The sequence below is a fragment of the Cetorhinus maximus genome, chromosome 17 (assembly GCF_964194155.1).
Source record: "Cetorhinus maximus chromosome 17, sCetMax3.hap1.1, whole genome shotgun sequence".
NCBI lineage: Eukaryota > Metazoa > Chordata > Chondrichthyes > Lamniformes > Cetorhinidae > Cetorhinus > Cetorhinus maximus.
The window spans coordinates 44,498,139-44,522,883 of NC_135895.1; the positions used below are offsets into that span (position 1 = coordinate 44,498,139).

The following is a 24,745-nucleotide window of genomic DNA, read 5'->3' on the forward strand; positions in this document are numbered from 1 at the left end:
CTCCCTCAGCAGTCTGGGACACAGCATCCTAACCTGGAGATTTGTCCACTTTTAAGCCTGCCAACACCTCCAATACCTTGTCACTCCCTATATCAATTTGCTCAAGAACCTTGCAATCTCTCTCCCCGAGTTCCATACCTTCATCCTCATTCTCTTGGGTGAAGACGGATGTGAAGTATTCGTTCGACACTCTACCGATGTCCTCTGGCTTCACCCATAGATTGCCGCCTTGGTCCCTAATGGACCCTACTCTTTCCCTGGTTATCCTCTTCCCATTGATATACTTATAGACGGTGGAGCCGGGGTCATTGAAAATTTTTAAGGCAGAGGTAGATAGATTCTTGTTAGGCAAGGGAAGCAAAGGTTATCAGGGGTAGGTGGGAATGTGAAAATCGAAACACAAGACAGGCATGATCTTATTGAAAGGCGGAGCAGGCTCGAGGGGCCGAATGGCCTACTCCTGTTCCTATTTCTTATGTCCTTGTGTATGTGCTTGAAATCTTTTATTTTGTTAAAAAATATTTTAATTTAATTTCTAAAATTTCTAAAGGTCTTGCTGGACTTATTACTTCTGAATTCAGCTCATACATCTCATAATAAATGCAAATTGCAAAATCATTGTGATAGAATGACTTGGTCCACCTGGGACGCATCATCTGGCACGTCATAACGTGGAATGACTCCAACCAATGAAGAGCTTTCCCCTTGATTCTCATTGACTTCAGTTTTGCCAGGGCTCCTTAATGCCACACTTGGTGAAATGCTGCCTTTATGTCAAGGCCACCTCTGGAATTCAACTCTTTTGTCCACTTTTGGACTAAGGCTGTAATGAGGTCTGGAGCTGAGTGGCCCTGGTGAACCCAAACTCAGCATCAGTAAGCAGGTTATTGTTGCATAAGTGCCGCTTGATAGCACTGTCAAGGACACCCTCCATCACTTTGCTGATGATTGAGAGGAGGATGATAGGGCGGTAATTGGCAGATAAGATTTGTCCTGCTTTTTGTGAACAGGACATATCAAGGCAATTTCCCACATTGTCAGGTAAATGCCAGCGTTGTAGTTATCTTGGAACAGCTTAGCTAGGGGCGATGCTAAATGACAAAAAGGATGCTGGTGATTTTTGAAAAAAATGGGTGCAGTGATTATGATCTGGAATTATTGAACTAATTATTTAATCTGGAAGGCTGTAAAATGCCTAACCAAGTGTAAGGAGGCTGAGGGCAGAGTGGGACTGGGACGGAGAATAAAAATGACAAGTGACTGGAAGCTCAGGCAGACCGAGCGGAGTTGTTCAGTAATTTGATCACCCAATCTGCATTTGGTCTTGCTAATGTAGAGACCAGTGCAGTGAATACAATATACTGAATTGAAAAAAGCACAAGTAAATTGCCATTTCATCGGGAAAGGAATGTTTGGAGCTCTTGAAGGTGGAAGAAGAGTAGGTGAAAAGGCAAGCATTGCATTTCCCATGCTCACAATTTGTTATGCTCCTGTGAAGCGCTTTGGGACATCTTATTACCTTAAAGGTGCAATATAAATGTAAGTTGTTGTGGTTTCATAGAATTATCCAGCAATAAAGGAGGCCACTCAGCCCAAAGTTGTATCATACCTTATGGGTTTTCAAGAAACTGCTCTAGGTAGTGAAATTCAATTTCTGTTGAGATTACAATAGTCATTTACATATACATTAAACATGTATATTCAATTTTTTTGTTGATAAATTGTGTTTTCATTCTAAGTGAATACTCTGTCTCCAGGATCTCCAAGATGAAGTTGATAAAGAGAGCACAAATCTCCAAAAGTTACAAGAACAGAGGCAACAAGTACAGCAAGTGCTCAGTGGCTTGGATCAACAGAAAAACCAACTGGAGGAGGAACTTAATGACGTCAGACAGAAGTGTACTGAAGAGACACAGCTGGTAGGGCCTAGTTGTTTGTGAATGTAATAATGTGAGTGATTGACCTCATCCCCATAGCCCAGGGCTGGGGGACCTTTTTCTTATCAAGGGCCACTCAAACATAGACAATATCAGTTGCGGGCCCCTCACATATAAAAACCAACTTAATTTATTTTTTTCTAAGTGAGAGTACAGAAATGTTCATCTCACCCACTGCTTTAATGCAATGGCTGAGTTTGCTTTTCCTTAATGAGTAGCACAGCTTCTACTGCTGAAATTCAGCTCAATCTTTTGCTTGCTTCCCTTTCCCATTCTCTCTCTCTCTCCCACTCCTTTCCCACTTTGTCTATATCGATCTTTCTCTCCCTTTTCCCACTCTATCTCTTTCTCTCTCTTTCCTTTCCCACTCTGTTTGCCTGTGTGTCTCTCTCTCTCCCTCTCCTTTCCCACTTTGTCCCGGATGTCCAGCTCTCTTTCTCCCCTGCCCCGGGTTCACCAGCCAACCAGCAGCCAGCAGCTTCCCGCCCCTGCCCTGCGCTCCTGTTCCCAGAACTCAGGCCTCGCTCTCTGCCCACAGCCTGGGCCTCAGGTGACTGTGGCCGAGGTTCAGGCATCAGAACATGGTAACAGCTGGCCCAGAGTGCAGCGCGTGGGGGGTGGGGCCAGATTTTGAAATCTCCCCGTGGGCCGCAGGTTCCCCAGCCCTGCTATAGCCCCTATGCCAAATTAGTGCCAACTCATGCCAGTCTATGCTCCCACCCTTTGTCCTTATGCCTTCTAAGCCAACTCACCCATTATCCACCATGGGCAGGCCTCAGGAGCCATGCTGAGATGAAAAAAAACTAAAGTTCTAAATGTCTATAGCAGACTTCACCATATTTAAAAAACACTCTAATTGATAACAGTTAAGTCCCTTCAAGCACGTAATCCCCTATAAAACAAACATTTCCTTCAAGTACTTCATCGCATATGAAAGCAAACATTTGTATTCATAGCTCTACATCAAAGACAGTTAATCTAGTTATAACCTGTTGATGCTGTCAATCAAACTGAATTTACAGGCCCTCCATTGTGACAATGATAGGTTGTGGAAGCAATCAAGCAGCACTAATCCTATAATGATAAGGCTTATGTCAGCAAACAATGAAATAGCAAGCACTGAAATTTTTTCAACTGTAGCTAGATGGATTTTTTTTAAGGGCCTGGGGATTTAAATGATTTTACAGCTGGACAGCTCCTCCGAGGCAATCATTTTTTGCACACATTTATGTCTACTCTTAACAAACCCAAAGAGAACCCTACCCCTCCAAAAGGATACCATACCTCCCCAGATAATTTCAGCAGCTTTTGACCTTTACCTCAAACGTCTAAAATCCATGGGTTGTGTTTTGGAAATCCCAGTAACGAATATTGCATCTGTTCTATGGCAACTACACTTTACATATGCAGCAGCCTCCACGAATCATCGATGTGCAAAGTACAGCCTGCCATTCCTCCATTCCCCTTGGTCCATTTCCCTCCACCGTAGAAAATGGTGGGTGCCGAGTTCGGGGTCGGGACTTTTGGAATCTGGGCTCTGGTGCCATTTTGGAAGGCGCGGAGCCCTTCCATACTTATGAAAATTCTGGCCTTTATGTCTGAAATACACTTTTTTTCACTGAACATTAACATTCGTAAGTTAAAAGATTGTGCTCTGGCACAGAGCCACTTCTTCATTTTGGACATCCAGTGTCTAATTGATATTTCCAAGTTAACAATGGTACAACCAACTGCTGGATATAGCTCCCTTCATTATATTCCAATAATGTACCTCTAGTGCTCCTAGTGCACCTTTTGACACCTTCGTTTACTGCACTAGTTATCTTTACTTGCCTTTTGAGCCACATTAACAATTTAGTACTAAGTTATGCAACAGTTTTATATAGTGGGTTCTACCCAATAGAACATCGATTGACATTGTGAAAAATCATTTCATACAGAACCCTGACTGCCATCCTGAAATATATTCTTGCATGGATGTTTGAACCCAGGCTGAACCAAGCTATTCACAACCTTGACTCCATCACAAAAACTGGCTACTTCCACCCAACTTCACCCCCACTGCTCCTGCCTAAACCCATATGCTGCTGAAACTCATATCCATGCCTTTTAACCTCCATACATTCCAGTGCCTTTCTTAGTAAGCTTTCATTTTCTGTAAACTTTAGCTCTTCCCAAACTCAGCTGCCCTTATCCAATGCTACACCAAGTCATGTTCACACATTCCTATCCCAATGGCCTACACTGGCTCCTGGTCCTCCAATATCTCCGATTACAACTACTCACCCTCATGTTTAAATCGCTTTATGGATTTTACTATCGAAATACAACACACTCCAGCCCTAAAATCCCCTTCAGAATGCTCCATTCTTCTGACTTTGACCTCTTGAATATCCCCACCCTTTGTTCTATCATCGGTGGCTATGCCTTCAACCACTTGGGAATTCCTCCCTAAATCTCTCCCTTCTCATTGATTTAAGATCCTCCTTAAATAATCACCTTTGCCTCTTTCAATGTCTCATTCTGCATTGTGACATCCATTTCTGACCAATTACACCTCTGTGATGCCAGTGGTATATAAATATTGCTATTACTGATTACACAAACTTGGGTTACATTCACAGATGTTAATAGGGATTAATAAAGTAGATTAACCTTTTAAATATTGTACATCTAAGTGCATTCCTTTGTGTTATCTGTACGAACACTGATGATGAATAATCATGTTGAATACTTTTGCAATCAGATTTTATAGAAATAAGTTCTTTAGGTATTTTAATTAAAATGTAAGTTTCTGATTGTGGTCTTGTTTGCCAGATAATCTTTAAATCAGTACAGTAATTTTAGTGAAAATTAGGCAAAGATTGTCTGATGGGATTTAGTGGATTAAACTGGTTTCTTGACATTTAGAATTAGTGATTGGTTATTTCACAAATTCCATTCTAATATATGGTGACAGGTACAGTTGGCAAGATTTTGCAAATTAGCAATTACAGTATTCTGATATAATTAATTTATTTTTCATTTGTCACTCAAGTACCCAAAACTGTGGTATACTTTTATTTAATCATAAGACAGCACAGATTTCCCAAATTAATTCTGCTCCGCACCAAGTACTGACTTAAGAATGAGAATGTTCAAGTGATTTAATGACTTGATGGATAAGTGTACAAATCATCTATACCACAGAAGGGTATACTTTTGCTTTTTACCAGTGTTTCTTGAAATTGAGGAGTAATACTAAGCAGCATACAGACACTTTCTCACAAGAAGAGGAGAAGTTACGAGATTACAGATTCTTGTCACAGGAATATAAATGATAGCAGTGGTTATATAAAAGCAAAATACTACAGATGCTGGAAATCTGAAACAAAAACAAAAATAGCTGGAAAAACTCAGCAGGTCTGACAGCATCTATGGAGAGGAAGACAGAGTTGATACGAGTCATATCTTCCTCTCCACAGATGCTGTCAGCAGTGGTTATATGTTTTAATCATTGATTGCGCAGCTCAGTCCTGAAATGAAAATGGAATCACAGTAGGACGTAAACTTCTGGGAGCACCCTTATTATTCAGTAGGCTGAAAGCATGAGAGCTGTGATGGAATTGTACGTTAGCTGCCAATACTGAGAGTGAGACAGAGGGTTGAGGCATTTTCAGACAAATTTTAGATTTCACATTCTCCCATAGTGAATAGAATATACCAATACAGTAGTTGCAAGAAATTTGGTCCTTTATGTTGAGTATTTTAGCAGTTTTTTAAAAGAATGTTAAGCACCCACCTAAGATCATTGTGGAAATATTCACCCACCTCCCTTCCTTAAAAGGGCAACATTATCATGTGAAGAATATAACGTTGTTAAGGTGATCAAATATGATGAATTTAATTCAAAGTAAACCAACAAATCTTAAATATTTTTGTATTGCGTTATAAGCAGCTAGTTTCAATATGTACCCATTTAAATGTATTTTACATGGCTTTTTTTAACAAAGCTTTAACTTGTCCTCCCACTTTTTAAGATTTGAACATCCCAACCCTGTGTATTAGCTCAAAGTGTTAGCAAAATGATAGTTTTACTCTGGTGAAATCATCTGTTGTGTGTCCCAAAAGAAGGATGTACAGAAAATGCTGGAAGTTTTATGGAGAGCAAGAAATGTGTAATATCATGACAGGGCATTTGGAAAAATACAAGGCAATCAGGCAAAGTCAACATGGTTTTGTGAAAGGGAAATCATGTTTAACCAATTTATTGGAGTTCTTTGAAGGAGTCACATGTGCTGTGGATAAAGGGGAACTAGTGGATGCACAGCACTTAGATTTCCAGAAGGCATTTGATAAGATGCTACATCAAAGATTATTGTGGAAAATAAAAGCTCATGGAGTAGGGGGTAACATATTGGCATGATTAGAAGATTGGCTAGCTAACAGGAAACAAAGTGTACCCATGAATGGGTCATTTTTTGGTTGGCAGGATGTAATGAATGGTGTGCCACAGGGATCAGTGCTGAGGCTTCAACTTTTTACAATTTATATAAATGACTTGCATGAAGGGACCGAAGGTATGGTTGCTAAATTTGCTGATGACAAAGATAGGTAGGAAAGTAAGTTGTGAAGAGGACACACAGAGGCTACAAAGTGACCATTTAAATGAGTGGGCAAAGATCTGGCAAATAGAGTATAATGTGGGAAAATGTGAAATTCTCCATTTTGGCAGGAAGAATAAAAAAAGCATATTATCTAAATGGTGAGAGATTGCAGAGCTCTGAAATGCAGAGGGATCTGGGTGTCCTAGTGCATGAATCACAAAAGGCTAAAATGCAGGTACAGCAAGTAATTAGAAAAGCTAATAGAATGTTATTGATTATTGCGAGAACTGAATATAAAAGTAGGGAGATTATGCTTCAGTTGTATAGGACACTGGTGAGACCACACTTGGAGTATTGTGTGCACTACTGGTCTCCTTATTTAAAGATGGAAGTAAATGCATTAGAAGCAGTTCAGAGAAGGTTTAATAAACTAATACCAGGAAGGGGTGAGTTGTCTTATGAGGAAACATTGGACAGGCTACGCTTGTATTCGCTGGAGTTTAGAAGAGTAAGAGGCAACTTGATTGAAACATATAAGATCCTGAGGGGTCTTGACAGGGTGGATGTGGAAAGGATATTTCCTCTTGTGGGAGAATCTAGAACTAGGGATCACTGTTTAAAAATAAGGGGTCACCGATTTAAGAGACAGAGATGAGAAAAAAAAGTTGTCTCAGAGGGTAGTGAATCTTTGGAACTCCTTCCTTCAAAAGGCAGTGAAAGCACAGTCTTTTATATTTTCAAGGCAAAGCTGGATAGGTTCTTGATTAACAAGGGGGTGAAAGGTTACTGGGGTAGATGAGAGGTTACAGTCAGATCAGCCATGATCTTATTGAATGGCAGAGAAGGCTCAAAGGGCCAAGTAACCTACTCCTGCTCCTAACCCGTATATTCGTATGTAAATCATGCAGAACCTTAGAAAAATTATAGTGGACAGACTGCTTCATGTGACTGGACTTGTTCAGATCCAGCAGGGGACACAATGATGAGGCAAGTGAGGTGTTTTTAAGGCTGAGAGGTAAACAATATTCTGCAAATGCTTGCCGTAAAGGTTAGCTGACTTCCTTCAATTGGCTTTCCTGGTCATTCAAGGAAAGACTGAACATTTCTTCCTGTATTTCAGGCCCAAAATATAGTTTTTGTAGATTTGGGTAACGGCCCAGATCTCCCGTGGAGTGGCAATCATCGCTGGATTGCCGCTCGACTCGAACTTTTCCTCGAGCTGCTCTGCATTTCTTGCTGGGTCTTCCAAGCCCTGCTTCTCCAGAAATGCGGAATGCAGCATCCCTTGAAGAGCTCCATCGCAGTGCTGTAGCGTTGGGGGATGTGAGACACCCACTTTTTACAACACTACCCGCCTTATGGTGAGTTTAAATGTCCAGTGTGAATATTGGTGAATGGGCAAATGGTTGTATGAGTAATTGGGTAGGGAGGTAGGTGGGTAAGGTGGCAGATGGGTGAGGTGGTGGGAGGGGTAGTCGGGTCAGGTTGGGGGGAAGACTTCTGTGGAGCCGTGATGTGGATTTTGAGTCGTATGTCTGGTCTCCGACAATCCGGAGAATAGAAGATCTGGGCCAACATGTTTTGGTTTGATGTATATCAATGTGCTAAAATATACCAAGTTCTAATAATAATTTTTTTGATGCTTATTGGTTAACAAATGATCAATCAGCTCATAAATTATTCAAACAGAATCAGTATCAAGTTGACCTGGGTGTCAATTTTGAAAGGAAAGAGAAATGATAATGCAAGTTCTGACAGTCATTTAAATGGCTGTTAATGATCAGGGTGGAAGAACAGCTGTAACTGAACAAAAATATCTTATCAATTTCTTTTTGAATTTGTTTCAAGGATTGTGAACTAATGCCAGTTTTAAACTGCGTTGAATTAACCTGTGTGTGTTCTATGCAGTAAAGTAACTTCAGATCGGTTACAATATTTTATTTCAATCCATGGGACCTTGTTGAGAAATTAATCTTATTATACAATTATATGTTACGATCCCCATAGAGACCAATAACTTTTAAAAAGTGATATGGGGCCAAATTTTCCTGTCTGTGTATTGTCAGAGAACAGATGTACAACCGAAGATGCATGTCAGGACCCTGCAGAAGTCCTGGCGCACTGACCTACGTGGGAATTGCCTGGGAAGTTTCAACTTCCGATGAGCAATTCCCCTGCTCCCCAGAACCCTCCACAAAGGTGTCTGACCTTGAGTTAAGAGCCGGACACTTCGGATAGTTCTGCTGTACTTAAATGAAATGTCATACAGATTAAAACCTCGCATAATTTGTGGTTAACTTCAGAACTGATGCCCTACACTTACACTGAAACCCTCCAGCCACCTGACCACATCCCACCACCATCTGACATGCTCCTGACCCGACCCGACTACCCCTCTGATCTCCCAACTGCGTCCCCGAGGAGATCTGACTACCCCCCACCGCCCAACTACCTACCGACCAGACCTGACTACCCCCCCACACCTGACTAGTCCCTGACCGGACACCCTGCGATCAAAGGGAGTGGCAATAGGACAAGTGTGTGCTGTTCTTCAAGCTCACTTTGAGTTTCATTGGAAGGTTAGTGTGAGAGCAAGGTGGAGAGTTAAATTACAGATAACTAGAAACTCAGGGTCACGCCTGTGGAGTGAATGGAGGTGTTTTGAAAAATGGTCACTCAATCTGCATTAGGTTTCCCTGGTGTAAAACAGAACATGCTGTGATCAGCGAACATAGTATACTAAAATGAAAGAAATACATGAAAATTTCTGTTTCACCTGGAAGGAATGTTTGGGGCCTTAAACAGTGAGGAGAGAGGAGGTAAAAGGGCAGGTCTTGCATCTCCTATACTTGCATGGAAAGGAGCCATGGGATGTTGAGGGGTGTTGGGGGTGCCCAACAGGGTGCCATGGAGGCAACAGTCCCTTTGTTGAAGATGCCCATGGTGGTGGCGTCATGCAGGAGGTGGTGGAGGATGATTTGTTGAATGTGGAAGCTGGTGGTTTGGAAGATGAGGACAAAGGGAAATCTATTGTGGTTCTGGGAGGGAGGGGAAGGGGTGAGAGCATTAGTTTAGGAAATGGGATACACCCAGTCGAGGGCCATGTCAAGCAATGGTGTGGGGAATCCTTGGTTGAGGAAAAAACAGTTGTGATATAATTAAATCAATTAGCATTGAAAGGGAGGAGGTTCTAAGTGGTCTGGCAGGCTTAAAAGTAGATAAATCTCCAGGCCCGGATGAAATATATCCCAGGCTGTTGAGTGAGGCAAAGGAGGAGATAGCAGGGGCGCTGGTAATAATTTTCAATACCTCTCTGGCCACAGGAGAGGTGCCAGAGGACTGGTGGACTGCCAATGTGGTACCGTTATTCAAGAAGGGAGGAAGGGATAAACCAGAGAACTACAGGCCAGTCAGTCTAACCTCAGTAGTGGGGAAACTATTGGAAGCAATTCTGAGGGACAGAATCTAATCTACACTTAGAGAGGCAGGGATTAATCAAGGACAGTCAGCATGGTTTTGTTAAGGGGAGGTCATGTCTGACCAATTTGTTTGAATTTTTCGAAGAGATGACCAGGTGTGTAGATGAGATCAATGCATTTGACGTAGTCTACTTGGACTTCAGCAAGGCTTTTTCTAAGGTCCTGCATAGGAGACTGATAACAAAGGTAAGAGCCCATGGGATCCAAGGCAATTTGGCAAGTTGGATCCAGAATTGGCTGAGGGGCAGGAAGCAGAGGGTGATGGTCAAGGGGTGTTTTTGTGACTGGATGCCCGTATCCAGTGGGGTTCCACAGGGATCGGTGTTGGTCCCTTGCTGTTTGTGGTATATATAAACGATTTAGACTTGAATATAGGAGGGTTGATCAGTAAGTTCACAGATTACACGAAAATTGGTGGGGTGGTAAATAGTGAGGAGGATAGCCTTAGATTACAGGAGGAAATAGATGGGCTGGTCAGATGGGCTGATCAGTGGCAAATGGAATTTAATCCTGATAAGTGTGAGGTGATGTACTTGGGCAGGACAAACAAGGCACGGGAATACATGATGAATGGTAGGACCCTGGGAAGTACCGAGGATCAGAGGGACCCCTTGGTTTGCATGTCCACTGGTTCCTTAAGGTAACGGGACAGGTAGATAAGGTAGTTAAGAAGACATATGGGATACTTGCCTTTATTAGCCAAGGCATAGAATATAAGAGCAGGGAGGTTATGCTGGAATTGTATAAAATGCTGGTTAGGCCACAGCTAGAGTATTGCGTGCAGTTCTGGAATCCGTATTTCAGGAAGGGTGTGATTGCACTAGAGAGAGTGCAGAGGAGATTTACCAGGATGTTGCCTGGGCTGGAGAGTTTTAGTTATGAGAGGATAGACTGGGGTTATTTTCCCTGGAGCAGAGGAGATTGAGGGGGGACATGATTGAGGCGTATAAAATTATGAGGGCATAGATAGGGTAGACAGGAGGGAACTTTTCCCCTTGGTGGAGGGATCAATAAGCAGGGGGAATAGATTTAGGGTAAGGGGCAGGAGGATTAGAGGGGATGTGAGGAAGAATTTTTTCACCCAGAGGGTGGTGGGAATCTGGAACTCACTGCCTGAAAGGGTGGTAGAGGCAGATGCCCTCATAAAATTTAAGAAGTATTTGGATATGCACTTGCATGGTGTACAAGGCCTAGTGCTGGAAAATGGGATTAGAATAGTTAGGTACTTGTTTGACCGGCGCAGACTCGATGGGCCGAAGGGTCTTTTTCTGTGATGTAGACCTCTATGACTCTATAAAAAGCAAGACATTTCAGAAGCACTGGCATGGAAGGTAGAACCTTCACACAGATGCAATGGAGGTGGAGTGATTGGGAGAATGTCAGAATTTTTACAGGAAGTGTTGTATGAAGAAATGTAGTTGAGCTAACTGTGGGGAATCAGTGAATATTTGTTGATAGCCTATCCACAGAAATGGAGGCAAGGAAAGGAAGGGAAGAGTCAGAGTGGAACCATGTGGAAGGTGAGAGAAGGATGGAAATTGGAAGCCAAGTTGACTAAAATTTTCAGTTCCAATTGAGAACAGGAAATGCGCCAATACTGTCATCAATGTACCTGAAAAAGATATGAAGGAGTGGGCCAGAGTAGTATGAGGAATGTTCCACATACCCCACAGAAAGACAGACATGGCTAGGACCCATAGCAACGCGTTTTATTTGGAAGAAGTGAGTGGAGTTAGTGCTAAGTGTTGTTCAATGTGAGAACAAGTTCAGCCAGGCGAAGGGTGTGGTAAATGGCGGCAGGTAGAGCCTCTGTTCGAGGAAGAAGTGGAGAGCTCTCAGACTGTCCTGGTGGGGAATGGAGGTGTAGACAAAGATGACATCGATGGTGAAAAGGAGAGGGTTAGGGCTAGGAAACTGGAAACTGTTAAAGTGACGGGGGCATTGAGAGAGTCATATTCTTTAAGTAGGAAGAAACCAGACGAGTGGAAAAGTATAAATGAGAAAGGAAGCAATCAGTTCACTGGAGCATAAACAGGCTGAAATAATAGGTCTATCTGTGTGCGGATCATGGGAAGGAGGGAGAAGTGGACTGTTCGGGATGTGGGGACTATGAGGCTGGAGGACATGGGAGGGAGATCTCCAAAGGAAATGAAGTCAGTGACAGACCTGGAGAAGATGGCGTGAGGTTCAGTGATGTGGTCATGGACCCGTGGAGTTAGGGGGACATGTCGGAGAGTTGCCACTTGGGTCTCTGCAAGGTAGAGGCTGGTTCGCCAGACGAGCAGCATCACCCTTGACAGCAGGGTAGGACCTAACAGAATGGAATGCAGCAAGTTCACAGGGAGACAGGTTAGAGTGAGTAAAGGGAACAGAAAAATTGAGACTGTCAATGTCATGCTGGCAGTTCTCATTGAGAAGATCCAAGAGAGGGTAAGAGGTATGTTTGTGGTATTCACTAGACTTATATGTTCATATTTATTGTTTACTTTGGTTTCAGATCTCATCACTAAAGACTGAAATTTCAGATCAGGAGACCCAGATATTGTCTTGTGAGGAGGAGCTCATCAAAGCACAGGAGGAGCTGATCCGACTTCACCAGGAGACAGCAGAACTGCGGGAACGTATGGAGGCCAGCCAAACCCAGTTGATGCCTGTGCAGAATTCTCTTCAGGCATCCCACCATGAAATTAACCAGGTAAATGGGTTATTGCTTGTACACATCATACCAGATTATTTTATCACGTCTGCGAGGTAGGGCTTTTTGCAATTATATTGAAGTTCTTTTCGTTCTGCTGCAATATCAGACATGCTAGCAAAATTAATAAACTGTGAGAATTTCATATAGTGCAACATAATTTTATAAAATAAGTTTACCCTTTATTGCTTTATTTATGAGCCACCTTTGAAACTGACATTAAGTGATCTTTGAAGATGGGTAATCTCTTTTTCATAATTCATATCTAAATCATTGCTTATTATTAGCCAATACAAGAAGGTTTCCTTATCGCATCAATTTGGGTGCCATGTTTTCGGTCTTTTATACTAGAAATTTTCTCTGGTTCAATATTGTTTACCACCCCCGTAAGGAGACCTTGCATCTCCTACGATCTGAAGTGCATCTTTCTTACCTAGTATCTAGCTAAGCAAAGGAAAGACAAGGATGCTCTAGATGTGGGTGTTGCTGTCAAGGACAGCATTAATTGCCATACTTAGTTGCCCTGAAAATGGGATGGTGGATCTTTTTGAAAAGCTATAAATTATTGTAGAACTTTGATATGCCTGAGTTCAAATCATAAAGTGGCCGCCATGAAATTTGAACTCAAATTCTCAGGATAATTAGCCCAGGCCTCTCAAATACAAGTCCGATAACGTAAACTCTACACTATTGTAAGCTTTTCTTATACCAGTGACTGGAATACATCATATGCCATCATGTTAATTCTCCTCCTGTGGAAAAGCAAACTTAATGTACGTTCTATCAAACTGAGACTCGGGCTCTAATTCAATTGCTAATTTAAATAAAACGTGTAACAGAGCAAAATAATACATAAATCAGTAAATCATACATGTTACTACCCTTCTTGATGTATAACATAATAAAGATGCCGTTCACACTCACTTTATATAAACTTTAAAATAGAAATTTATTTCTTACCAGTGAAGCATGAAGCAGTTTCACAATTGACCTAGTTTCTCTTCTGGTCACCAAAATTCTAAATATACAACTTTTCTACTGGCTGCCAAAGATGAAAACACACTTTACTGGCATCAAGCCAACTGACGTGGTCATTCAATATTCTTTGAAGATATAGTGAAATAAAAGGTAATTGATAACTCTGTATATCCTAATTAAATTAGATCAACAGCCATTCAAGGGTTACTAATTACTTGGAATGTTTCTCTATCCAAGAACAGTTGTCACTTTCACTAAAACATGGAAACTTCTCATAGCCTAACTCTCTGTAAATGAAGTGTTAGGCTGGGCATATTGAATAGAAGAGCACCTAAGCAACAGGGAGTCATGGAATACTGATCAGGAGCAACATATCTTGCTGAAGATAGCTAGCCATATTCTAAAACTATTTTATTCAAAAACTAATGTAGGATTACATATCTGGCCATGAGCATCCTTATTCATCATTTTTGTATGCTTGTGAAAAATATGAAATTAGTATTAGTTTGATAGCACTTAGAAGATTCACTGCTCATTCAGAATTTGAACACATACTGTCGAATGATACTTCAGTCCAATATTAACGGGTTTCTTGTCAGACTGTTTTCTTTGAAATAAGAAAGAAAAAAAGACTTGCATTTATATAACACTTCTTACTGGATGTCTCAAAGCGTTTTATAGCCAATGAAGCACTTTTTAAACTGTAGTCACGGTTGTATTGTAGGAATGAGACATAAACAAAGGTACTATCAGCCTGTGTTGGTGGTCAGAAAATGTTTCATGGCATTTTTTGAAGAAGCGCAGTAAGGGCTCCTCTTACTGTTCTGGCCAACATTCAGTTCTCAACTGAAACTACTGAAATAGATTAATTGAACATTTGTCACATTGCTGTTTGTGGGACCATATTGTGCATAATCTGAGTGTCACATTTCCTACAAAACAACAATCGCAAAACTTCAAAAAGTAATTCATTGGCTGTAAAGTGCTTTGTCTCTTCATAAGGAGCTGAGCAGTGCTTTAGAAATAAGTGTTTAGACAGGGCTGGTGCAACCACATGGCAAACCAGGCGGTTGCCTAGGGCAGCAAAATTTGGGGGGTGGCAAAAAACTGAACTGAAACTACGTAGAGCTATAAAATGATATGAACAGCTTTCCACGAGTGTCCAAAGTTTCCACAAGTGCATACGAAACTCTGGAATTTTCTGAAGCAACTCTTTCACTGCCCCGCCCAGCTCCCACGCATGCTTGTTAAATCTTAAATGACATAAATCCCATCCCCTCTGTGCTTGCTGATCCATCAATTACAGCCTCCTCTTCCCCTCCATGCCCACTGATTCACCAATCAAAACCTCTCCTTCTGCTCCATGCTTGCTGATCCGCCAATGATATCTTCCCCTTTCCCCGCTCTGCACCCACCCCAGGTGATTTCTGATCTTCCAATCATAGCCTCCTGTTTCCTGCCATGTGCTCGCTGACCATCCAACCATAGCATTCCCTTTCCATTTCCCCTTTCGCACATGCTCACTGATCCTCCAATCACGGTTCTCCCCCTTTCCCACCGCTCATGCCAGTTACCTAAAGTTGCACATTTTCAACCAATCAGTAAGCTCCTGGGTGATCTCATAGCGACACGTGACAGGGCCTCACGAGTGGTGTGAGAATATGCAAATCTAGTGAACAGCGCCAAGAGAGCAGGAATTGTGGGTGGCTGAGAGTGGAGCGAGGGCAGGTAATGGATAACAACTACTCATGAGTCTGACGATTTTTTGCAGTTGTGTGCGTGTGGGACTGAGGGGAAACAAGTGTTAGTGTCATTTTACTGTATTCATTTTAAAAAGTTAAGTGGTGGTGGGGTGGTACAAGGCTGAAGGTTCACCTAGGGCACCTAATACTCTTGCACCGGCCCTATATTTAGGTATTGCATCATTTGATTCTAAACCTTTGCATGGATCATTAATTGATTTTATACCTTGTTGACTTACAATGAAAATTGTTCTTTTCTGTTTTTACTGTTGTATACTGCTATAAATGAAGCTGGATTTTATTGTGATGTTTGCCTCATTGAAAATGAATGATATATTGGGCAAAAGTTGCTGTGTTACTTTCTAGTTGTGTTGTTTCTAACATGAAAACTGTTGTCCAAAATCTCTTCATTTTCTAGTATTCAGAGTAGTTTAATTGTTAGTTCAGCTATTTAGATGGCAGTTGCTTAGTGAATATAAGTTCTGAATGCTATATATATATAAAATACATAGTTTTTGATAAAAATAATGAATTTAAACTTGTACTAAAACTGTTGTCAGATCAAGCAATTAAAAGAAGCAGTCAAAGCCTCTCAAAAATGTGCACTTCATAGTAGGGTTTGGACTAAAGAATGTTTGAAATGCTCTCCTGTTGTCATATGGACACAGCTTTGAAGTGTTTCTAGTCAGAAAATAATCTCTTAGAGCACTAATAAAATTCAAGTGAGTTGAAGTCAGTCTGTTTCAAATCAGTGTGACTGAATAGCATAAATGGAATTTGAATGCTGTCTTAAAAGATTTGTGTGTAATCTGGATGATTGATTCACTCGATTTTGGGGCTGTTCCACCTATCTTCTGTTTTCAAGACATTCGAGTGATTATTATTACTCAATTCTTCTTAGATTGTAGTCTGATTAATTTTCTAGATGGCGTTAAGGGCTTTGTATACAAGTAACCATGCCATACCAGACCCAAGACCTGATCTGTCACTAAATGGAAAAGTCGTGGACATAACAGTCATCTGTGATGTTGACAAACCCCTATGATAAATAGTACTATACAGATGCATGCAGTTCTAACCTGGGTCATCATCTCTTTCTTTGGATAAACTCAACACTGACACCTTGAGTACTATTGTGTGTCCCTTCATAAAGGCCAATTCATTGTGGGTGAGTTCCATAGTTTATTTTTGTGCTGCTGCTGATTACACTAAAATTACAAAAACAGACCCAGTTTATATGGAAGAGATGAATTAAACACTATATTTAATTCCTGCATTTCATATTCAGTAAATGATAACCCATTCTTCAAAGTTTTCAGTGTGGTTATATACAGTGCTGCAGGAGCAGCTGACATGAGTTTGCATTTTATACTTTCTTCAACAAATTTTGATTTAGTTGCTATTTAAAATCATGCTGTTTCTGGCTTTGCAGTTTTGAAAACCATCTGTATAAAAACCTGTTTCCTTTTCCTTGTGGCTTGAGTATGTACAACAATCTGTTCAGCTAAATAGAAAGAAAGTTTACATTTAAAGCTCGCCACAAAAGAATTTCTTTGTAGTGTAAATAATTTAATGGTCATGTGTGTACTTACCTACTTTTTAAAGCTGCTTGCCGATCAGAAAATGGACAACTTATTTCTTGGATTCAGTATTATTTAATTTGTTCAGTGACTCTTGGTCAAAAACAGCTGGGAATGGTATCCAGATGTTTGTATAAATTGTCAAGATCTAGATAATTTACTTGAGCTGTACACAATTTCCATTATGATTTGATAATACTGGTATTTCCTAAAAAATAATGTGTCTCTATTGCATACATAAAATGATATATACTTCATGCCCGTGGCTCCATATCATGCGTACTGCACTTTAGATACTTTTTAAAGTTTGAATTTGAGTGCCTCAGATTGTCTGGCATTTGTATCTTAGACATGTCATGTGATTGCTTGAGTTTTTTATTCAAAGGCAAAATCCAAGCTGTCTGAGCTACAAGAATCTAAGGAAAGCTTCAACAATCAACTGAGTTGGCGGAGTCTTGTGCAACCTGCCCTTGTCAATGGTGGTGTTGAGCAGTATGAGCTCAACAACAGTGTCACTGAGTCTACTGACCACAAGGAAAATACTGAGAGGCAAAGCCCACTGGAGAAGGAATCAATTATCACTGAGACTGTGGTAAGACATTGCAAATACTAATGATTTCAAGTATTTAAAATCATTTTGATTCTAAATGTAAAATTTGTACTGTCAATCTTTTATCTGCTCTAACCGATTACTTTTTTTGATTCTTTCATGGGATGTGAGCATTGCTGGCTAGGCCAGCATTTGTTACTCACCCCTTGATTGCCCTTGAGAAGGCAGTGGGGAACAACTTTCTTGAATCGCTGCAGTCATCTGGTGTAGGTACACCCACAGTGCTGTTAGGAAGGGAATTCCAAAATGTTGACCCAGCAACAGTGAAGGAACTGTGATGTAGTTCCAAGTCAGGATGGTGTGTGGCTTGGAGAGGGGAACTTGCAGGTGGTGGTGTTCCCTTTCTTCTGCTGCCCTTGTCCTTCTAGATGGTAGAAGTCAGGGTTTGGAAGGTGCTGTTGAAGGAGTCATAGAACCATAGAAAGTTACAGCACAGAAAGAAGCCGTTCGGCCCATCTTGTCCATGCCAGCTCAAGGACACCCAGGTGCCCTTTCTAATCCCACCTTCCTGCACCCGGCCCATAGCCCTGCAGCTTACAGCACTTCAGGTGCAGATCCAGGTACTTTTTAAAAGAGTTTAGAGTTTCTGCCTCTACCACCAACTTGGGCAGCGAATTCCAGACACCCACTACCCACTGTGTAAAAAAGTTCTTCCTCATGTCCTCCCTACACCTTCTGCCACTTATCTTGAATCTATGTCCTCTGGTTCTAAAATTCTCCACCAAGGGAAACAATTTTATCCTGTACACTCTCTCTATTCCCTCATAATTTTGAACACCTCAATCAAGTCACCTCTCAGCCTTCTTTGCTCTAAGGAAAATAACCCCAACCTATCCAATCTCTCCTCGTAGCTACACTTTTCTAACCCTGGCAATATTCTTGTAAACCTCCTCTCCACTCTCTCCAGAGCTATTACATCCTTCCTGTAATGTGGTGACCAGAACTGCACACAATACTACAGTTGTGGCCTCACCAGTGTTTTATACAATTCCAACATTATATCCTTACTTTTCTATTCTATACCTCTGCCAATGAAGGAGAGCATTCCATATGCCTTCTTTACAACCTTGTCTACTTGAACTGCTGCCTTCAGGGGCCTGTGTACTTGTATGCCAAGATCTCTCACTTCATCTACCCCTCTTAGTATATTCCCATTTATTGTGTAATCCCTGTAACTGTTTGACCTCCCTAAATGTATGACCTCACACTTCTCTATGTTAAAATCCATCTGCCACTTTACTGCCCACTCCACCAACCCATCTATATTGTTTTGGAGATTATGGCTATCCTCTGCACTATCCACTACTCGGCCAATCTTTGTGAGTTGCTGCAGTGCACCTTGTGTATGACACAAACTGCTGCCACTGTACATCGGTGTCGGAGGGAGTGAGTGTTTAAAGTGGTGGATAGGGTTCCGATTAAGCAGGCTGCTTTGTCCAGGATGTTGTTGAGCTTCTGGAGTATTATTGGAGTCACATTCATCTAGACAAGTGGAGAATATCTCATTGCATTCCTGACTTGTGCTTTGTAGATGGTGGGCAGGTTTTGGGAGTAAGGAGGTGAGTTAGTCACTGCAGAATTCCCAACCTCTTACCTGCTCTTATAGCTAAATTATGTATATGGCTAGCCCAGTTAAGTTTCTGGTCAATAGTAACCCCCAGGATGCTGGTAGTGGTGGTTTCAGTGATGGTAATGCTGTTGAAAGTCATGGGGAGATGGTTAGATTCTCTATTGTTGGAGATAGTCATTGCCTGACACTTGTGTGGTGCAAATGTTGTTTGCCATCTAACAGCCCAAGCCTGAACATTGACCAAGTCTTGCTGCATATGGACACAAACTGTTTCAGTTTCTGAGGAGTCGTGAATGATACTGAACATGGTCCAATTATCAGCAAACAGCCCCAATTCTGACCTTATTGATGGAGGGAAGGCCATTGATGAAGCAACTGAAAAGATGGTTGGGCCTAGATCTCTACTCTGACAACCTGCTGCAGTGATTTCCTGGGACTGAGATGATTGTCTCCAATAACTACGACCATCTTACTTTGTGCTAGGTATGACTCCAACCAGTGGAGAATTTTCCCCCGAATTCCCATTGAGCTCAATTTTGCTAGAGGTCCTCGATGCCACACTTGGTCAAATGCTGTCTTGATGTCAAGGGCATTCACTCTGTCACAGTCACAGGTTGCTGATCCTGATGTGTAGAACGTTGGTATATCAAATAATTGGAATATGAGTTCAAGGATGTGAATGCCTATCCTCAATTATCACATGTTGAATTCGAGTTTTTAAGCAAAGTCACCAAGAGAAATTTTAGTTGAAGGCTGAATACTTCACAACAAGGAGGGATGGGAGGGAGAAATTGAGAGTTTAACCTTGATCTCTCTGGCTGCCAGTTACAATCAGTCAAAGTCCGTTTCTCTAGTTATGTTGCTCTCCTTATCATTGCTGTTTGGATCAAGGAACTTAAAATAGGCACCAAAAATGGGAGTGGAAAATTAGTGCTATTTAATTTTGAAAGAAAGAGTTCAAGAGTACAAGTAGTTGGCCTATGATCTACACCTGTTACACAAAATAATGCTGGGGTGTGGTGGTCAATTTGATTAATTTGTCTTGCTTTCTTACGAACAGAGGCAGCATTTGGGTCAAGGAACCTAATCCTGCACAAACTTTATTATTCTAGAAACTGTAGAACTGTTTCCAATTTTCCAATACTGTGTGCAAGACTAAGAAACAAATGTTCCACAAGCCCTGTCTAAAAGAGAAATTGATCATCATAAAAATGTCATTGCCCCAACTCTCCATCTCCCTCCAATGACAGTGCTATCACCATTACTCTCAGTCAGCCTGTTGTGGCAGCTGGGATAGGGAAAAGATCCATTGACTTTTTTAAAAACCTGGTTGGCCAAACATCCAATCCATTGTAGCCATACACTAACCCGCTCAAATTGGCAGGTGCTACATCCAGTCATGATTTGGTGATAATGTAACTCTCCAGAAAGATGAGAGGAGAGGAAGGACAAAGAGGGGAATCACAAAAACATGCGGCCTGGTATGTGTTTTCAGGATTCATATCAAAGACTGCAGATGATTTGTTGAAACTAATAGGATATATATACATGTTTGACCAAATCTTCAATAAAATCATACTGGACCCAAATGCTTAAATTTGTTCAGGAAAAAAACCAGAAATTATAAAGATGAAATTCTGACTTTGATGGTATCATGATTTAGACATTGAATTCAGCCCCATTTCTTACCATGAATGATGATATATAACAAAAACCTTGAGTGAACATTTGACCTAACATAGTGGAGCCTGAATGCTGAACTCCATCGAAACCTTTATTGGATTTATTAGTAACTACTGTATTTTTATGACCCCTATTTTTGGATTCCCCCATGCAGAAATATCTTTGTCTATCCTATCAGACCCCTTCATTATTTTAAAGATCTTTGTTAGGTCACCCTTCAGCCTTTTCATTTCTGAAGAAAAGAGCCCCAGCCAATTCAGTATTTCCTGATCATCACCATCTCTCGGTTCTGGTATCATACTTGAAAATTTTGCAGCTTTTCCAGTATCTCTGTATCCTTTCTGTAATATGCACAGTACTCTTTTAAGTGTGGTCTAGCCAACATAGTTTATAAGTTTAACATAACTTCACTGCTTTCCAATTGTATTTCTCTAGGAATCAACCCCAGTAGCTTATTTGCATTTTCTACAACCTTGTTAATCTGCATTAGTTTTGCAATTTAAAATTAATTTAGGATATGCATTTTGTTACTGCCAGAAAGTACTGAAGATGGCGTTATTAAATGTAGGTATGACCTCCAATGCCCAATCAACTACACTTCAGTGCAGTTGATTATGTGTGCAGCACTTTTAGGGTATTTCTGCCAGACTATACTATATAAATGCACGTTCAGTTTTTTTTCAATTAAATGTATGACTCAGGAAATCAGGGAAATGATACAGCTTCATTTTGATTTTTGCAATGAGTTGTTTGTGTTTTGTCTGTTTTATCTATTTGTATTATTCCCATTCTCTCTCTCTCTTCTGGGCAATAGAAAGTTAGAAATTACTTTTGGTGATGAACCCTTAACATTTTTGTATAATAGTTTCTATTTTAATAGAAAATGAACCCATTTATTTTAATTGATGACTATTTCAGCTTTCAACAATATATTTGTCAAAAAATGTTTTTCTAGGTCAACAAAAGCATTGATGAATCTATCCCAAACACTGTAGAGATGAAGACAGAACAGGCTGAAATTCAACAACCAAGTCTTGCAGAAAAGGTAGGTTTGGCAATTTGCATTTTCTTGCACAAAACTGTACTGTTGTTTAAATTAAATAAAATGGAAAGGTGGGTGGGTGGATGTCTGCAGGCTTGATTTCTGCCTTGAATAGGAAATGCAGTTTTGATCTGCAGTATTGATGTTGTCTGTTTTTTTCCTTTCCTTTCTCCCCCTTCAGGTCCTCACATTCATTTGAAATATTCCATTGCTACAAAGTGCACCATCTTGTGGTTGTGCTAAAATTGGTTAAATTTGAAAGTGATCTTGCAGTTGAGATTCAAACCGCATCTTAGTTGTCAGTGTTATGCGGCGATGCACTGCGTAGGTTTTTAATTATCAGAAAATATATTGAATTGTCATTGAAATTGTCTTGGGCAGTTGATTATTCTTCTGCAAAATTGAATATTTCTCAGCTGTAATATTTCTAATACATTTTAGGTTTGAAGTAAGCTTGAAGAATTTTCATTGATTAAATAACACTTGTTGCTTCTTAAGGTAGAATTTGATTATTATCAATTCGTTCTGGATATCGAATGTAGCTAGCTAGGATTTTTGATGATTGTGATACAAGTTGAAGGGAAGCAAGTGCTCTAATGGCCTGGATTTTGCAGTTGGCATGATGGTGAAAGTGTAAGCATTCAGCACCATTACTCCTTTAAAACTGACTGCAACTTCTTCAGTGCACACATGATAGTCGAATGCAAAAATCCAGAAGTTGCTATCAGTGACTCAGAGGTTCACCATAAGTGCACTGTTGAAAGTTCCCCCAGACTGCAATCAAGCAGAAATCAATGAACTGACAAAAACTTGTCCTTTTACGCTATAAAAACAGAAAATGCTGGAAAAACTCAGCAGGTCTGACAGCATCTGTGGAGAAAGAAACAGAGTTAACGTTTTTAGTCCATTGACTTGATGACTCTGAAGAAGTCATACAGACTAGAAACGTAACTCTGTTTCTCTCTCCACAGATGCTGCCAGACCTGCTGAGTTTTTCCAGCATTTTCTGTTTTTAGTTCAAATTTCCAGCAGCAGCAGTATTTTCCTTTTACACTATTAGTCTTGCTGTAAAAGTTATACCTTGTTGACTGAAGTATAACTACATTTTTAATGGTGTATTAAGTTTATAATTACTGCTGAACACTGTCCCTGAAAAACTAATTTTATATTTGTGCAATGTTAAATTTCTCCATTACGATAAAAATAAATTCATTTTTTCTTTAAAGTTGGCTATTTTAGCTTCCACCATAATCCCATGTGCATGTCCCAATCATTTACTTAGCTCTGTAAAAGTCTAATTAAAAATGAAAGTTCATTGCATTTTACTTCCTGATTTGCTATCTGTAAGAATACTTCATTGTGATTGGCTGCTTACCCTGCTTGATGACATCAATTTTGTTGGACGCCTAGAGATCCCCTTGACTTAAAGCCAGATTCAAAAGATGCTGGGAAAGGGGGGATCCATACTATGTAGATCACATAATCTATGTGGACAGCTTTCTCCGAGGTCAGCAATAAGTGTCATTGCTGTGTTGCTGACTACAAAATCCAGGCCAAAATTAATTAGTATGTACATTTATGCATGAATACTTATTTTTAATTCTTGCAGGAAGACCCTTTTGATCTGAAAGCTACTGAATATTCTAACACTATTCCAGACCCAAACCTGGATTTCTTTCAGACAGATCCTTTCACTGGAAGTGAGTTCAAGTTTTTATATTTTGTTTTCCTTTTGAGTTTTGAAACCTATTATCCTCTTCACACAGTTTCAAAAAAGGGTCATATGAATAGATATTCAATAATTTTAGATTAGATTTATCAGTGTATCTGTCCTATTTTCATAAGCAGAGGTCAAATTAGATTTTGTAAGAAAAAGTGTGGGAAACTAAAACTTCTCAGACTGACTTTAAAATCCACACATTCCTAAATTAATTGAGATTTAAGATGGGCAATAATCCTGTTTTTTGTTGGCTTGGGTTACAGTTACACTACATCAGCTCATTGGCTGAAAAGTGCTTGTGGACATCCTAAAGTCATGTAAGCCAATATATAACTCCAAGTTTGTTCTTCCTATTATTAGTCTGAGACCAGTAACTTTAGGGTCTGAAGTGCATGATACAATATATGCTGTGAGCTGTGCCCTATACTCTGCCAGGTGAAAGGCTGCGGGTGTATGCAGAGCTCTGGTTCTCCAGTAGTTATTTTTATAATGTTATCTGAGGCTGTTCACTTTATTTTAACCTGAGAAGACTCAATACTAAGTTTGTAAATTATCCAGTTATACTCAGTTCATTGGGAGGCTCAAATAATGGATCTTGCACTTCTTGGCTTTAGTACATTCAGGAATTGGCTTTCAACATATATTGCTGCTATTATGTTGATACCTGGCCTGAAAATAGAACTGTAGCCTTCATATTGCCAAACACAGATTATTCTCAGATATATCACATTAATTCCACTTTAAATGATTATCATATTATTTTGATGCTATGAGAAAATCTGCGTAATTAATTCACTACACAAGATTTTTAATTGATTGATTACACAAGACATTTTCATAGCATCAAAATAATATAATCATTTAAAGTGTAATGAATGTGATGTGTATGAGACGTTTAATTAAATGGAAATTTTGATTTGATTGATGATTTGTTCAATTATCAGATGGAGAAAGTACCACCATCTAAATAAACAAATACCAGAAAAAATTGTATCTGTGTGCTTCGAGAACACAGCTTCATCCCTATAAAACTGACTTATAAAATTTATAACAAAAATATTTTGAGGAAAAAAAACTTGTATCTTACACATAAAGTTTCCTATTGTGTGCTGGAAATCATAAA

The 24,745-nt window shown here is 40.2% G+C and overlaps 1 protein-coding gene across 3 annotated transcripts in view; it reads left to right on the plus strand.

Moving 5' to 3' along the window:
• Positions 1-24,745, plus strand: part of eps15 (epidermal growth factor receptor pathway substrate 15) — a 177,650-nt gene that overhangs the window by 111,665 nt on the left and 41,240 nt on the right. For all 3 annotated transcript variants that reach the window (XM_078561141.1, XM_078561142.1, XM_078561143.1), the window contains 5 exons: positions 1,758-1,919; positions 12,500-12,697; positions 17,383-17,589; positions 21,816-21,905; positions 23,512-23,602. In XM_078561141.1, coding sequence (XP_078417267.1) covers positions 1,758-1,919; positions 12,500-12,697; positions 17,383-17,589; positions 21,816-21,905; positions 23,512-23,602 — 748 coding nt within the window. The remainder of the gene's footprint in view (positions 1-1,757; positions 1,920-12,499; positions 12,698-17,382; positions 17,590-21,815; positions 21,906-23,511; positions 23,603-24,745) is intronic.